The sequence below is a fragment of the Manacus candei genome, unplaced genomic scaffold (genome assembly GCF_025592945.1).
Source record: "Manacus candei isolate 608988 ecotype Guabito, Panama unplaced genomic scaffold, ASM2559294v1 h1tg000014l, whole genome shotgun sequence".
Taxonomy (NCBI): Eukaryota; Metazoa; Chordata; class Aves; order Passeriformes; family Pipridae; genus Manacus; species Manacus candei.
The window spans coordinates 59,510,866-59,528,190 of NW_026138062.1; the positions used below are offsets into that span (position 1 = coordinate 59,510,866).

General features: G+C 38.4%; 1 protein-coding gene across 4 annotated transcripts in view; it reads left to right on the forward strand.

Annotated features, from left to right (window-relative positions):
* CFAP44 (cilia and flagella associated protein 44) overlaps positions 1 to 17,325 on the forward strand; it is a 42,332-nt gene that overhangs the window by 21,504 nt on the left and 3,503 nt on the right. For all 4 annotated transcript variants that reach the window (XM_051778961.1, XM_051778959.1, XM_051778958.1 and 1 more), the window contains 15 exons: positions 934 to 1,152; positions 1,621 to 1,763; positions 2,643 to 2,913; positions 4,857 to 4,912; positions 5,290 to 5,452; positions 5,764 to 5,894; positions 6,863 to 7,083; positions 7,472 to 7,637; positions 8,243 to 8,420; positions 10,308 to 10,808; positions 12,195 to 12,398; positions 12,814 to 13,009; positions 13,972 to 14,082; positions 15,570 to 15,700; positions 16,842 to 16,958. In XM_051778961.1, coding sequence (XP_051634921.1) covers positions 934 to 1,152; positions 1,621 to 1,763; positions 2,643 to 2,913; positions 4,857 to 4,912; positions 5,290 to 5,452; positions 5,764 to 5,894; positions 6,863 to 7,083; positions 7,472 to 7,637; positions 8,243 to 8,420; positions 10,308 to 10,808; positions 12,195 to 12,398; positions 12,814 to 13,009; positions 13,972 to 14,082; positions 15,570 to 15,700; positions 16,842 to 16,958 — 2,808 coding nt within the window. The remainder of the gene's footprint in view (positions 1 to 933; positions 1,153 to 1,620; positions 1,764 to 2,642; positions 2,914 to 4,856; positions 4,913 to 5,289; positions 5,453 to 5,763; positions 5,895 to 6,862; positions 7,084 to 7,471; positions 7,638 to 8,242; positions 8,421 to 10,307; positions 10,809 to 12,194; positions 12,399 to 12,813; positions 13,010 to 13,971; positions 14,083 to 15,569; positions 15,701 to 16,841; positions 16,959 to 17,325) is intronic.

A 17,325-nucleotide genomic window follows, 5' to 3' on the forward strand; every position in this document is an offset into this window, starting at 1 on the left:
GGGGTTTTTGAGTGTTTTTTTTAATCTAAAGAGAAGAATATTGTTGGGAGACACTGTAAATCTTTAAAATTGAAAGGTTTCTGCAGAGAGAAAGAATATTAATTGCTCTAATTTTCCTCTAGAAATATATCAGTAATTGATAAGTTACAACAAGGATGTTTTAGATAAGATGCAAAGGAAGATTTCTCACAGTAAGGGTGGTGAAGCACTGAATTAGTTTTCCTAGCATGTAGAGCAGGAGATTTTAAAAAGGTAAATCAGACAAACATCAGCTGATAATATTTAAGGCTTTGCCAATTTTGGCTTTTGGGAAAAACAATGTTCTTTTGAGATCCCTTCCAGACCTTTCATTATGATTTACTATCTAATATCTTCTTAGGAAGATCCTGTTTTAGAGAAGGATACTTGTTTATGCTACAGTAGGCTTGAATGGAAAAGGAGTTTAAAAGATTCGATAACTCTGCACATCTTCCCTTATTGTTAAGAAAAAGTAAAGTCCATTACAGCTTCTCTCTTTTTCTCTACATCAATGATGCACTAGATCTTCGGAATTTGAGTTCAACTTCCTAGTACTTTTCTTTCTTCTGAGCAGGCAGAGAACAGGACTTAGGAGTTCTGCAGCAGGAGTATGCATAGTGGTGAATATTTGGAATAATCTCTCTGAGGACATGTTGAAGTCTGCTTCTCATACAGAATTATTTCTGTTTCAAAGGACCATGAGTTAAAATACTTTAGAGAAGGGAAATGGGGCATTCCACTGGAGAGTCCCATGAAGTCTGGTTGATCTCTGCTTAGCTGACAGAAAAGAGATTTTTCTAGATATTCCATATAATGCCAGGACCACCTTGGATTAGATTTATGAGACTCCTTCAGTCAGCGATGCATGCAGTGCCTTAGTTTCATATCTCTGTGTTTCTCTGCTTGTTGTAATAGCTGGAAGAGGAGATTGCACGGAGAGAGGAAAAAAAGAAGGAGAAGGAGAGGGCAAGGCTTCAATGGATAAAGGAGCAAAAGGAGATGGGACTTGAGATAGAACAAGAACCTGAACAGGAACCTGAAGAAGAGCCATTGCCACCTCTCTACATACCAGAGGAACCCAGTCCCATCCTCTGTGGTTTTTATTCAACACCAGGAAAATTTTGGCTTTCCTTGGTAAATCAGTTTTTACTTCGTGTTGATGGGATTGCATGATGTGACAACCTTCCCTTCACATATGAGTACCTTATAAAAAACCTGATTTTTTGAAATCTGCTATCTCTAGGACATTGAATTCCCTTCATACTTAATAGTTTCCATGGTCTTTGTGAAATAAACCATCAGTGTCACTCCAATTCAGCTTGTTTGGTAAATTTCCAATAGGTATCACTGTTGGTGATGCTTGAATGGGCACAAAGACTAAGCTGTTCCCTCACAGGCAGAGGATAGAATCTTAACATATCGGTAGAATGGCTTGTAATGCCAGTGATCATGAGAGATTTTTGTCTGTGGATAAATAGGATCATTAGGTGTTTGGAAGTAACATTTTCGAACGTATCATAGAATCATTCTGAAAATTTCATTTACCTGGTGAGCTGCTTCAGTTTTCTTTTGTCACCTTTTCTTTATGATCCTCTTCTTCAGGGTGGGTATGACTCAGGATTTCTCTATCATTGTGAATTCTCACATGATCATGAAGAAGACCCTGAAAACAGGAAAGATGAACCCTTTGAAGTGATTCCTATCGAGGACACCGACAACAATCCTATTCACCAAATCTCCTTCTGGTAAAACACTGTAATGTAACAGATGGCTCTGTGATAAAGCTTGATGAAATTGAACTTGGAAGGGAGGAGTGTACACTCCTTAGTCCCTTTTTAATTGTGGCTCAACTCTAGTATGCAGGAAGTCTCTCTGGTTTTCCTGGCATTGAGTTTCACTTAAAATTCCTAATAGACGTAGCTGGGTCTTGTGTCTGACAGAATAATTTAAAAAGCCCTTCAAAGATGAAAAAGTCTGATTTCTAATTAAGCACTGATTAGGACTCAAACACCCTAGATTGTAGAACTCCAGGTGAACCATTAGAAGTCCTGCCATATAGTGATCCCCAGAACAGCAGTTCTTTTTCATAGTTAGCAAAGAGCCCTCAAGGAGAACACAGAGGGGTCAGTCCATCCCTTTTGTGTGAAGAATATAGGCTTCTCTGGACATCTGTGAACTCTATGAATGAAAAGAGTGTATTATTTTCAGACTCCCAGAATTAGGTTCCCTGTAAGACTAGACATGTTCTGCATCAGAGGCAGTTTTAGTTAGACTTTAATGTACTGCTGGCTGCATTCACCACCATCTGTACTAAATTGGGAGCAGAGAGGAAAAACTGCTTTTCTAGCTTTTAACTTGGTGTCTGCTACACTGCCCAACTCAGGGTTGAGACTAGTTCCATGATGCGCAGCAAATGTTTGAACATTCCTGAGCAGCCAGTTAGCTGAAAAAAATTTTATAGCAGAATCACACTTACTTTAAATGATCCAAATACTTTGCTCCCAGCTTCCAAACTTGGGAAAGTGACTTTTATTAAGCTAGATTAGCTCTTTTCAAGCGTCATGTTTTGAGCTTACTTGTTACAAGTTGTCTGCTATTACTGTTTCTCGTTGCTTATTTGACAGTGCCAGCAGTCCACTGATGTTTTTTGGGATGCAGGATGGCTCAGTGCGTGTTTATCCTCTCCCTAAAAAAGACCTCTCAGTGAATACCCTGAAGAAATACTGGTCCCTCAATGTACATGACAATGATGATGGCCAGATCCAGGGGATCTGTTCTAGCTATGATGGTAGGTTTCTGATTACCTGTGGTGGAGATGGAAACATTTTTACATTCGACATCTTGTCAACGGAGGACGTTCCCCTAGAGCGAAAAGCTGAAATCCCCTTTCCAAGGGTAAGTTGCTACCCCCTTTCATTAAATTAGGCCTCTTTGGTATGAAAGTACTGTAGATGGGCAAAACAAAGTTCAGTTATTTGACATCATAGGTCTTTCATAGCAAAAGCTGAGGTTTTCCAAACAATTTAGAAGAATAGCTCTTGCAAAATGTTCCCTAATAAACAGGCACTGTGACTGTATTGTTCCTTCTCAATGTTTTTTGTTTTTCTCCAAATAAACATGGTATATGTTGTTCATATGTAATATTCTACCAGTGTTTTCCCACTCAGAGGTGTAATCATGAAAATACCTAGAATGCAAGGACCACAAGGATTTGTCATACTTCTTAACTTCCTTAGGTTTAATTCCTGTAAAGTATGATTCTGCTCTGGATGGAGATTCTAGAAATAATGTTGGAGAATACCAAATGTGTAGTTTCTCCATGCATCTAGTACCATTCATCTAAAATTCACAAGTTGGCTTTTTTACACTTGCAAAAGAGCACAGCATGATGCTGATCCTGTTGCTTTTTCACTCTTGGACAGCATTGGCAGTAATGAGTTTACAGGTGTCCTGTAATCACTGTAGAGCTCATCATCTCTAGCACATTTGAACAGATGACACTGGAATAACAGTTGTATTGATAATACACAAGAAAAGAGATGTCAATTCCCCCACTGAAAATGTCCAGACTTTATTGAATTTTTAAAAAATCCCTTGAGTATCTGAATTAAATAAATATAGCTTGAAAGAAGCAATGAGACCTGTTGAGTAAAGAAGTGCTTTCATGCAATTAATATTCCAGTAGATATACATTGAGTGCAGTTTAAAAATCTTGAAAGTGTCACCATAGAACAAATTCAACTTTTAAATACTGTTAATACTAGTTGGTAACTACATTTTGAAGGATGCTTGACAATGGAGACAGAGGAAACTGTGATTTTGGTCATTCAGCCACATTGTTCATGATTAGTTGGAATTCTTTACCAGTATCACAAGAACATACAGCACTGAGAATAGACTCAGAGTTATTTTCTATAAGTGAATGATTGGAACCCTTGATATTAGAGTATTGCTAGCTCCAGTACTACAAGAAGTGATTAATATACTATTATAAAGCATATATGCAGTTTTAGAATTTTGAATATGTAAGTAGGTCTATATAAAGATCCCTATGGTCAATTTCTATTGTTCAGGCTAGCAACATTGCTTAATGACCATCCTAATAGAGTTTTTCCCTTTTCAAAGTATATTTTCATTAAGTATCTATTCTAATTTTAAGTCATGTGGAAGATTTTAGAAATTCTGTCTTCATTAAACTAAATGAGATTCTTAGAGAATGAAACACAAATCATCTGAAACTAATTGAGTTAAATTACAGATCAATTTAGTACAACTAAATTGTTGGGTGATAGGCCCCCTCTTTTTTTAGAGCATAATTGCCTAGGGAAATGAGGCTTGTGCAATGCAGTGTCCATCCATCTGTCATACTTCACAGCTAATAATTGTGAACCCATTAAGCAGTCAGCAAAAGCAAACCAGATTAATTACACATGTAACTTGGAATTAGCCCAGGCTATGTTGACTCTTGTCAGTGTGGCAGTGAGGGGAGACAAGAGAATTGGGTCTGGGAGAACCAAAGATGTTATGGGACAGAGTGAAGTTAGGACAAGCAATGATGTAAATGGTTAATGTTGATGGGGAGGATATAGGATTTGTGTTCTCTGTCCCTAAGAATTGTGTTTCATTGGGTCTTTTGCATATAAAAGCCAGCTTAATTGCTTTTTCTTCTTGAAATATTAAAACCTGATATTTAAGGCCCATATAGTAATACTGAACATGAAGATTTCTTTTGGTTTTGTGAGAGGCAATGGGAGCTCTGTCTTAATGTTTGTAAGAGCCTTATTGTCTGTTGAAGCTATTATTGCTTGTTTAAAGACAAGACAACATTTTTATTCCAGATTGGTCTTGAGAAGGAGAAGGCTGCTGAAGACATTGAGGATCCTGATGCCTACAAGTAAGAGATGCTTAGATAATGATGAAAGAGATTTTCCAGTGTTGGTAGCTCTTTCCTCGCACCACGTATTTCTTTTATCCTGCTTAGAGGAGAGAGAAGTTGACCTGAATTTGGGTCATTTCTTTGTTATACAAAAAGTTTTTTCATGCTTTCCCTCCATATTTTCTGTGGCAGTAATTCAAATATGATACTTACTGTGGGACTTACTTAACTTCAGGCTACAAGGTCAAAGCCCCTTGATGCTAGGAATGTACAGATATGAAGGAAGATGATTCCTTCACTGGGAATTGAAGGCTGTCAAGGAAATCTAAAAGGTCACATAAACTGTAATCTTTTCTCTCTTTCATTAAGATATTTCTTTTTTCATTCATTTTCAGTATTGAGGAAGTTAAGCAGAAAAAGGAGTCTGAACGGATAATGAAGGAAGCTGAAGAAAAGAAAAATAAGAAAAGACAGGAGATAATTGCACTGAGACATGACTTTGTTTTTCTCCTTCAAAAGAATCAGGAGTTGCCCAAGCACATGCAGCTGCGCAGAGAGGTACATCTGGGTTCTATGAGGGTCATCTAACTTCAGAGGCCCCTTCTTCTAAAATGTTGCTACCCATCATGTTGGGGCCAAAGATGTCCAAACCTTTGGATTAAGTTGCTGGAACTTCTGAATCACCACTGATGATTTGTGCCAATTAAGAAGTATAGGAGAAAAATGTGGTTCTCTGTGCAGATCCAAGTAGCTTCTGAAATAAAGAATTGTGTTGATGTGCATGGAACTAAAGTACCTGGGCAAAAATATTTATTATCAAGACCTAGTAGCCAAGATAATGTGATGCTGGGTTTTCCATCTTTCTGCAGGAGTATGAGATGGACCATAGGATCTTTGAGGAGCTGGATAGACAGAAAGCACAGAGAATCCAGTCAGTGCAAAAGGAGCTGGCTTGGGAGCATGAGAAACAGTTGACTGGACTGCAGAAACTACAAAAACAGTAAGTACCACTTTTACTTCTTCCTCTGACCTTGCATGGGACTTATTGTTTATGAAGTTGTGCCTTCAACAAGGAAAAAGAATGTGTTTTTTCTCCCTCATATAGTCAATATTTCATCTGTTCTGTTATGATTCTGTACTTACTTTATTTGGAACTTACATGAAAGTAAATATTGATGTTTGTGTGAAATTAGTTCTTTTGAATCTTTGGTAAAAATTCAGATAGTCAAATGAAAGAAATAGCTTCATTCTGATTCACTTCTATATCAAGAAAGCTGGTTGAGACTGTTTGCCTGGAGTTTTACCTCTAAGTTCAGTAAGAGCCCAGAACTCTTATTGAAATGTTGAAGAACAACCTGTGAAATGAACACTTATTTTTCAGACATGTTGCATGTCCGTCAGATGTTTTAGTGTCATTGCTAACACAATGTTCTCTGTACAATTTAAAGGTATGAAAAAACTTTCTCAAGAACACAAGTTTAAACATGAGGTGCATTTTGGGTTGCTTTTTGTAGATCTAATTATCTAGCAAAAGATGAATTCCTAAAAATAAATACACAATATAAATAATACACAATAAAAAAGACACCTTAGGCAAACAGAGGACAGGGAAAAAGGTTTGAATGAACATGTTTTTAATAATTCCTTAATGGAAGATGAAAGTTATTCTCATGAAGAACCTGGTGTAAGTTTCAATATTGGGAGAGGTCTTAATATATTTATCCTTGAGCATCTCCATTCCTAGGTTGGATAAATGTCAATAGATAGTGTCAGATGTTATGCTGTAATAACATATGCTATATTACTTATAGCACTTAAATATTACTTGTGACTTGTGAATTTTTGTGTAGTGATTGCATATGCAATAAGTAAACCACACTGTTCATGTCCTTTTGGTCAAGGCAAAATGGTATGTTGTGCCTACTGACTAAATTTTTACTGACAGTTTTTTGTAATTTGGCTTTTCAGGTTTCGGGACTCACTAGAATTTAGTGTTGTTGTTCATGCTATTCAAAGCAATCATCAGATTTCCACCTACAAACTTCTACCAGTCCCTGAGAAATACAGCCAAGATAAAGAACAAGTGGGCAGCAAGTGGAAAGTACTTAAAGACAAGTGGAGAGCACTTAAACAGGCAGAAGCAGCAAAAAAAATGGAGATCACCACAGACTCAAGGCATATACATAGTGGTAATGATAACTATTTAAATGTTGCAGTAATATGATTTCTGTCTTTCATCTCTGTTTGTTTCCCTGAGTCCAAACTAAAGAAATAATAAGTGTAAGCACAGGTAAAGAAATGTAGTGTGGTATATTTTTTCAGTACCTATATACATAGTAACACTTATACATAGTTTTCCATGTTTAGGTCAATGTCACAAATTGTCTATCAGCTCCATGGGTAGAATGTGACTAAGAGTCAGGTCAAAGAACCTGAATACTTTCAGAACCTCCACTACACTGTAACTATACTGATTTACATCAGCTCTACAAGAGTTGTCCCAGGGGCTTTCCAGTAGTTGGGATTGCACTGTGCTGCATGGTATTTATAACTTCACATAGTTATTTTTTGGTCCAGATATTAGAATTTTTGTGGATGAGGCTGAAGAGCTGAAGATGCCAGATGTCCAAAAGCCAACTGCACGTTATATAGAAATGAAACGTGAGAAAATCAGAAGAATTGTTGAGAAATCTGACAAAATTAAAGCCAAGCTCATAAAGAGGAAGGCACAGTGGGATGAACTGTGAGTTTTGAACTGGACTCTGTGCCCTTTTAGTTGTGCTTCTTGTCTGAGGTCAAATAATGCTATATAGCTGTCATATGGCACTATAATCTCTCTGCTTAGGTTTTTATATTCCTAAGGGCTGTAATTAAAATAGATGAATATTCATGTATCTCTGAGTCTCAAGAGAGCATTAAAATATTTCAGTTAGTTTCTGTGGTTCTTCTAAGCTATTAACAAATTTGAATTCAGCTAGGTAGCTGCATTTTCAGATAGGTAGTAAAATATGTCTACAGGCTGGTAGACTGTTGACATGTGGCTCCCTGAAATTGAGAGCAGCATGTACTTACTTAACCCAGAACTCAGTCCGAGTGTGAAGGTTTAAACTGTCACATAACAGAACTATGTTTTAAGAATTCTTAGGGGAAAAAAAATTAATCTGAGGTTTTCTTTCAAGTTTGCAAGGATATTCTTGCCAGAGTAGCGATTTTTTTCTGAAAGAGGCTTATCATTCTTGATCCCTCTTTCGCTTTCCTTGCTGCACAAATCAGAAGATGTGAAATCAGCCCATTTGTTCATCTGTATGTTCTCTGTCTTAAAGTTCAGCTTTATTTTGTACCTATCAGATACAAGAGCAAACCTCGCAATGACTATGAGAATCCCAGAGATGCTGAGGAGATCAGAGAAGAACGGGAGAATATGGGATGTTATCAGCTCAAGACTGCCTCTGACTACAAACTCCCTGAACACAAGTATGTGAACACTGAGAAGAAGATGATGCAGCTTGCTTCCCTGAAAGAGTTGGTATGTAAACTGCTTCATTGCTGTGTATATTTCCCCTTTTTTGGTGGAGAGGGAAGGGAGGATAGTGCATTAGTCACTGAAGAAATTTTTTGAAAGGAAATCAAAGTGTATGTAGGAAGAAGCCTTGAAGGACAGACTGCTGTGTTGAGTCAGCGTTAGTTACAAATCAGCCTTTTTCTTGTGAACTGTTAGTGCTTCACCTTCAATCCAGGATAATCTTCAGATGGCTCTTTATAAATGAGAAAGAGAATTTACCTTTACTAGTATTTCAGCAGGAACACCTGTCTTTTTGAATTCCTCAGAAAGTCTTATCATGTAGTAAAACACTGAGCTAAATACATCCCCCCCATGAAATACCTCTACAAAAACAGAGATGTGAGCAAGGATGAGTGTTTCTAGTGTGGCCTCTCCATATTTGCACTTTGGCTATCACTGATTCTGTGTACTAAGCATTGGAATCTTCCTGAGAATCAGGTCTTTTGGAGCCACCTTGCTGCAATAGGACTCCTACAGCTACCACACATCTTTTAACCACAAATACACAATAAGCTCAAATGTTGTGCAGTATCTTCGTTGTTTTCCTTGTGACTTCTTTCTCTCAGTCTTTCTCATAGGAACTGTTTTTCATTTTATTTTACTGGAGTGCAGAAGAGTGACACATTTCTTTATCTAAAAGAACAGTGAAGAAATACATCTATTGCACTTGGAACTGCCTAGTTACTTTTTGGTAGGAAGGCTTTTTTCTTGCCCTGCTTACTGACAGAGGAGCCTCTTTGCTGCATGGTTTCTCTTTGCCTGGTGAAGTGGCCCTGAGTCTTCTCCAGCCTTATCCTCATGAACGTGTTGCCTGATCTCAGGCACCCTGTGTGCTGGATGACTTTGACAGTGAGGTCTAAGCATTATAGAATCAATGCTACAGTCTTAGGGGGTTTGTTGGATCATTTTAGTCTCATGCTTGGGCTTCAGCACTTCATTGTAGTGCTGATGCCACCAGATACCCAGTGATTAACCTAACTCATCAGGACAAGCAATACAAACAAAGGGAACAGTTCTTGTCATAAATTTCAGGTTTGTACACATGAAGAATTCCAGTGACTTCAGGTAGGTGGTATATAGGCTTATTTTCTGTTATAAAGATCAGAGAAGTTTTTGCCAAATCTATTAATGATAGATCACATTCAATTATTATTTCATGTGAAAAGGGTCAACTAATACAGCATCTTCTTATTGCAGAATGACTGAAGTAGGAAGATGCTTCCAATGGTAATCTAGTCCAAACCCTCTGCTCAAGCAAGGCTATACAGAGGAGGTTGCCCAGGGCCGTGTCCTAATGGCTTTCCAATATCTCCAAGGATTGACACCCTGCAATCTCACTAGGCAACCTATGCGTGTTCAGTCACCCTCACAGTAAAGAAGTGTTTCCTGATGTTCAGAGGGAACCACTTGGGTTTGAGTTTGTGCCCATCTCCTCTAGCCAGTCATTGTGCACCGCTTAAAAGAGCCTGGCTCCATCCTCTTTGCATGCTTCTTTCAGGTATTTATATACACTGATGGCATCCACACCAAGCCTTCTCTTCTCCATGCTGAACAGACCCTGCTCTCTCAGCCTTTCCTCAGAGAAGAGATGCTCCAGTTCCCTAATCATCTTAGTGGCCCCTTACTGGACTGTCTCCAGTAGCACTGTTTCTCTCTTGTACTGGGGAGCCCAGAACTGGACACAGAACTCCAGATGTGACCTTGCCATGCTGAGGAGGGATCACATCTCTTGACCTGTGGCAATACTCCCTAACACAATCCAGGATAATGTTAGCCATCTTGTGTTGGGGAAGACTTCTTATTATGTAAGTATTCCTGGGGAATCCTACTAAAATTGTTTTTCCATTGCAGATCCATAGGAAGAAAGCGAATATGAACAAAGAGATCGTGTCTTTGCGGGACCTCAAGGTTTCTATTATTGATGAAATCAAGTGTTTAGTGAAGGAGTTGAAATCCATACAGGCAAGCTTGGATTTGTCAGAACGTCTCCCTCTTCCCCTGATCCCTCGGCTACACCCAGATGAGGTTCCTGAAAAAAAATTTGAGTGCAACAGTGACATCCTCCAGAGGTTCAAGGAGGAACTGGCCAAGGCAAAGCCGCAGGAACAGTTGGAAGGGTCTGCCTCGTTTCGTGCATTTAGACGTGGGTTTATTCCAGCTCCTTCAGTGGAGGAGACTGACCCCATGGCACAGGCTGCAGACACACACCCGGTGAACACAGCATCATCTGTGGGCACAGAGCAGCAGAAGGTGTTTGAGATTGAGAAAGCAGAGCCAACAGAAATAGAACTGGAAATTTTAAAGAGGGAGAAGATAAAAAATCTATACTTCCAGGAGACCTTGATTAAAAAGGTAGGAAATCAAAAGCTATTTTTGTCAGATTAAACAAGGCCACTGGATCAGAAACAAAACCAAATCCCTTTTTGTCTCAGGATTGCAGCTATTCTTACCTTTATGAAGTTCAAAAAAATTATATCTGTTGGAAATTTGCAGTGTAAATCAGTATAAATCCATAACTATGACCTGTGGGCTATTATTACTTGAAAAACACATCTTAGATTTCTTATTGATTGTTCTATGAAACTATGGGCAAAAAACCCCACATAAAATGTTAGACAGTACTTGAAAAATTACAAAGAGTTAAAAAAGGAGCATCACTACAACTTTGTAGATTCATGATGTTCTCAGCTCTTAAATAACTGTAGTTCCAACTCTTTGGTCTCAAAAACTATTTTTTAAGATTAGAAAGGGTGCAAAAGAGAGTAGCCAAAATGATTAGTCATGGAAAAGCTTCTTTTTCAAGGTACATCTAAACGGATAAAACATCTTTGGCCTGCAAAAAGAGCAACTGTGAAACAGTGGTAGAGATGTAATAAAATTATGAATAGCATAGATAAGGAGAGTGGGAATCATCTCTTAAAAAAAGGAGAGATATCAAATGAAATGGTCACATAGAAAGCTTGAGCCATGCAAATGGAAACAGTTTTCCTACCCAGCAATAGCTAAGCTTTGGAACTCAGTGTGAGGATGTGGGGGAAGCTACAATTTGATAAACTTTGGAAGAAAAATCCATTCAAAGCTGTTGAACACAAGCATACTGCTTCAAACTCGGGATGTCCCTAAGTCAGAGTTAGGAGGGTATGGAGAGGAGTGTACCAGAGGTACACCCGTGTGCTCCATTTCTTGCTATCTTTTCTCTAACTTCTGCTGCAGGCCATTGATTCTTTGGTCTTCTCCAACACAGACACTCTTGTGTTTATGCATATGAATGTTTTGAGGGAATATCCAAATTCTGCTGTGACAGTCACATATATGTGAGTTAACATTGGCAGCTGCTAGTACTGATTGAACTGTAAATGTTTAAGGAAGAGCTGGCAGCTATTCCAAAAGAAGCCTGTCAAGGCAGAAGACTTATTTATTGCTACATAAACTACTGTAAACTACAGACTACTGTAAAGTATTCTCTGAAGAGTAAAATATTTTTAGGGTGCAGTGGAATGCAGTGAAAGATTCCTGTGAATCCCTGATGATTGTTTTACTATAGAGCTGAGAACGAAGAAACATCTGGGGGTAACTTTGTCTTTCTAAGTGCTTCAGTAATCCATAGGAAATGGCATGCCTGAGTTGTTGATTTGGCAGAGAGAATTTTACCCTTCAGCTCCTTTTTTAAGGAGCTAAACATGTAAATGTTTAGCTCCACTCATAATACTTTTCCTGTTTGACTCTCATGTGCTCCAGATCAACATGCTGGTGATCAACTTTGATGCTGAACTTCGCCTTTTGCGGCACAAGAAGATGAAGATGGATGTGCAGATGAAAAATGCCGACCTGCGCTGCATCACATGCTGTGAAGAGCTGCTTATCCTGAAGAAACTTGAGAAACATGAGGACTTTCTCCAGGAGCAAATTTACGCCCTCATCAGTGAAGAGGAGGCCATACAAGTAAATAGGCCACGTGTCTCTAGGTTTAACAGTACCATTAATGCACAGGTTGAAACAAAAGCAAGCCAAAAGTAAATGGTGGCATGCTTTTGCTTCATTTTAGCACTGACGCAGTGTCTAGTGCTAGATTTTGAAAACCAAGAAACTCTTGATGATCAACCTGGGATGGTCACTTTTAACTTCCAATACTTAATCTTTTCATAATCTTAATGGTTGCATTTTAATGGGTAGTTCATGATGTGGCATAAGTGACAAATCACATACTTTAAGAACATACTCCTAGGTGTTGCTTGATTGAACCATGGGTTTAAAGAGAGAAAGATGAGTTTTGCACATCCAGATCTTCACAGATGCATCATATACACATACACATGGGTGTACCTTTTAACTGAAGTAGGTTTTTTTGTTTCTTTAGCTGGAATTGAAGAGCTGCCTTGCACAAATGGAGGATAAAAAGTGTGAGATTTTAAAGCTTCGGGAATGTAAGAAAGCTCTTTATGCAAACTTCCAAGCATCCCTTGGAGAAGACAATGAATTTTCCCATTTTCTGACCAAGGTTCTGAAGAAGAAAATCGAGTGCGTGGAAAAAAAAGAAGTAGAAGGAGAAGCAGGTTGGAGATTCTGTTCTTTTCGTTTTATGGATTTATTACACGTATATCTGTGTGGTCAAGTAAATGTCTCTCACTCTATCTGGGGCCCTGAGTACGTGCAGCACTCAAGTCAGTTCAAAAACCCATAGATCAGATCTACCTGTATTTGTTTGTATACTGACAAGGTGTTCTATGGCAACCATCCTGAATGATAACAATGCTGTGATTCAGTTTCTAACACGACTACAGTTGGTCTGATCATAGGTCCTGCAGTTTACTTCCTGTAAGTCAATATTGATGACTGATAATTGGTAAAAAGAAGAGGCAAAGCTTTAAATAGGTACTTCCTATGCTGTACCAATGGGAGCTATGGATAAGTTATTAATCTGTCACATTCGTGACATTCTGCTTTAATCTGCCCATTGACTGATGAGAGATCATAAACCTAATCTGTTTAGTCACAGGACTAAACATATTACAAAAGGATTTAATTTGTCTTAGTGACTCAGTTTTACACTGTTAAGGCTAGGCAGCCGTACTGAGCTAAAATACTGACTTGGCTTTTGATTTCAAGTGGGACATGATTAGCAAAAAGTGCAGACAAAGGTGATGCTTTTGTAATAGATTTGTGCCTCCATATTTTGCGTGGTTGATTAATCTGTGTAGTAGAATGATAAACCCACAAGTTTTAAATTCCCAGCATGTATAGAGAGGAAACATTATTGAAGTAAGTCCCAAAACTATGCCTGCACCTGTGCCTTTGCCTTTACTAGGTGATCTCTCTCCCTCTTTCTTTTCCCCTCTTTTTTCTTTTCTGTGAAATCATCAGATCAATGCAATAGGCACAAGGTGCCTGGATTCACCTATTACCAGGATGATCTTTCATGGATTATTGGGATTGTGTTCACCAGCACATTGGCATAATGCACAGCTGTGGGTCTGGAGGTGTTTTGCAAGCCAACATTACTGTCTGTTTCTTTCAGATGAAGAAGATGAGAGTGAAGGGGAGGATGATGAAGAGTCTGACTTGAAGCCTGGTGAAGAAAATTCTGGATCTGAAGATGAAGTCTTTGATGACTCTGTTTGCCCGGATGGTACCTAAGCCATTATTTCCTTGCATTGACTAATTGTTTAGCTTTAGGGACAGTATTGTGTATTTAAAAAGAAAACACAGAATTTTTCATTATTCACTGCATATTAAAGCCATGAAGGGCTGGAATGTGTGTGCCCCTCCTGAGTGCAGCGTTTTTCCCCAGGAAATCTCAGTGAAGATAATGAAACAGCTGGTAGCATAGGGTACTCTAATTAAAAAGTTTGTAAAAATAAAACTTAGCTAAGCACTAAGAATTAATTATTTTGTGTAAAGAACCACTCACCATCACGGCTGTTTTGTGGAGAAAAAAGGCTCCTGTCAGGAGTGGAGCTGTAGCAAGGCTGTAGCTGCTCTCTGAAACCTCTTGCCTGGTCTAGCAGGATCCCTCCCTGTTCAGGGAAGTTCTGAGGCTCTACCATGCTGTTAATTGAAGCTCTTTGTTACCACCTCGTGGATTTATGCAGCAATTGCCTGTTGCTAGGCTGCGCTCTTAAGGGTATCTGAAAAGTTAGGAGCTTTACTTTGCAAAATCCTCTTCTTTCATGCATTCAAAAAAGGCAAGAAACGTCTCCCCCACTTTTTCTTTTGTCCGAGTTTAACTAATTTAGGGTGTTGTTTTTTTAAAAAATCTTTGATTGATATGCCAATGACCATGTAACAACACTGCTTCATTTTTAAGTTAGAACTTACTAACAGTCCACCTTACTTTTTTTTTTAATTGGATTTTAATATCATTTCCACAAATTGAATTTTTTATTAACTCCTCATTCATCTCATTTTTCAATGAAATGTTGTGAAGAAATGAATATTTTTACTTTTTATTTAAAAAGTCCAAATTGCTAATTTAATAGGGAAATTACATGTTGCATTAGCCTCTTCATACTTGTCTTTTCATGTGTCATTTTCTTTGCCATTACTGGACTCTGTTTTTTATTACTTTGCCTGCTGATTTGGGCATAATTATGCACTTGATTAGCATGACTGAAATCACAGCGTTAGATAGAAATTCACAGGTCTTCCTTACTATGAAACAAATGAAAGAGATCCTGTGAACCACAGCTTTGTTTACAAATAGAGCTACAACTGAATCCTACAGCAAATTCTTAATTTATAGAGAAGGGTGCTATGGATAAAAAACTATGTGTTCACATAATTGAACTGTAACATGTATTAATTACTGAGACTGCACTGCTTAAAAAAGCTAATTTTTGAGCACTTGGCTTTAATGTTGGCTTTGATGCATTTATCTGACTTCTGGAAACAAACTTACTGAATGTAAAGAAAAAAAGATCCATCCAAGACATTCACCACCTCATGGAGGAATGTGGCCCGTGGGATTTGAGAAAGCTCAAACATAAGAGCAAAACCCTGCTCTTGTTAAGGGGAACACTGGGCAATGTGCACAGTAGGAGACACTACCAGCTCCAGCCAGTAACTATAGTGCAGTCATAATGGAACTAAGCTGTTCTTTGGCTCTTTCCTCCTCAGGCTGCGATGAGGCACTCTTCCTAAACACCCTCCAGCTCCGGCAGCAGCGGTTAGACATTGAGAAAGCTTTAGCAGAGGAGAAGAAAATTGCTGCTGATCTCAGAAAGAAATATAATGCCTTGGCTGAAAAGGTATTGTAGTGTTTTCTCAGCAAACATCAGCATGCTCCACTGAAAATGTTGTGCTAGTGATTTTGGCTAAGATTTATAAACAGAATCCTAAGCCTTTGAGAGGCCTCAGTTTGGGTGGAGGTACCTGTGGTAGAACAGAGGCAGGAGGCAGCTCAACATGGGTCACCTGTCCTCCTGAAAAGAGGGAATCAAGATAGTCCAAGCTTAGCTTCTGTGAGGCTGGATCCAGGTTTTAGGTCCAGTCCCTTTCCAGCTGTTTAGCCATCATGCAGCAGCAGAAGCTGGATTCTCTGGATCAGAAGAAACACCTGGTGTAGCCTGGCCAATCCTCTGTGCAGGTGTAAGGGGATGGAGAGATTGAAGAATACTTATCCTAACACGAATGTAGGTTAAAATAAATGCATAAAACTGCTATTGTTCCATCTATTTCTTTTGCTTTTAGTTATTTTCTTTTGCTCTGTGTCACAGGTAATCACTGAATAAACTCTTTTGATGCAAATTTTCCTTTTAGCTTTCTTGAACTCCTGCATTCACTAAGACATTTGATTTATATTAATTCAAAAATATATTCATTTGAAGGGTTATCCAGGATAGAGAGAGAGAGTGCTACCAAAATAACATTATGCAAGTCCTTCTTTTATTGTGTCTCAAAAATGTTCCATCAAATATGCTTAACTTACAACATTTTTTGTTTAGTTTTTAAAGGCTTTCCTAAGTGCCAGCTGCCACATATTCACCCTGGGGTCTGACATTTGAGTCTGAATTGTTTCTTTCTCATGCAGAATCAATAAGCATTTCCAGGCATAACACAATAAAAATTATCTTGCAGGCTCTGTAGATCTACAAGTATTTTAGATGTTAAACAAAGCAGCTGTCTCTTGATATATACAGGGCCTCTCTAAGGAGACATTTACGGGTGCACATGTGTACAGATGTATTCAGGTTAGAATACTGCTTGAATATATAGATGAGCCTCGTGTTTGTCTATGAAACTCACCTATCATATATAATAAAAAAAAGAAAAAGAGCATTTTTTTCTATACTTCTTTTCCTTTAGATGAGGAACTCTAACAGAACCTTGCTACCTTGTATATTTTGAGTAGTACAGGATTTTGTTTATCCACAATTTGTCTTTCTGCAGGCAAAAGAAGTGGAAACCAGTCTGGACACAACAAAGAGGGATCTGGAGATCTTTCAGTGGGAAAAGCTGCAGAAACTGAATGAGCTAAATGTAGTTGTGCCTTTGAAACTCCATCAGGTAATTCAAGATGTTGTGCATCTGCAGGTGCAGAATGGCCTATGTACATCTAAACAATGGTGTTACTGTTCTTTGGGCCCCTTAGTTCCTGATTCACAATATTATCCTGGGAGTGAAGTGCCATTAATTGAACTTTATGCTGCTATTTCCTCTAGGATTCTTTTTTTTTTCCTTCTCCTGGACTGACAGAAATGAGGTAAGGACAGGCAAGCTGGTCCATTGCTGAAATGTGCATAGTCTTCAGGTGCTTTATAGGTTTGGCATGGTATTTTCCTTCAGGTCCTTACCTACTGATATTCTCCTGGAAAAATAATCAAAACCCACCCTAAAAAAAAACCAAACCAAAAAAGCCCCAAAACTATTGAAA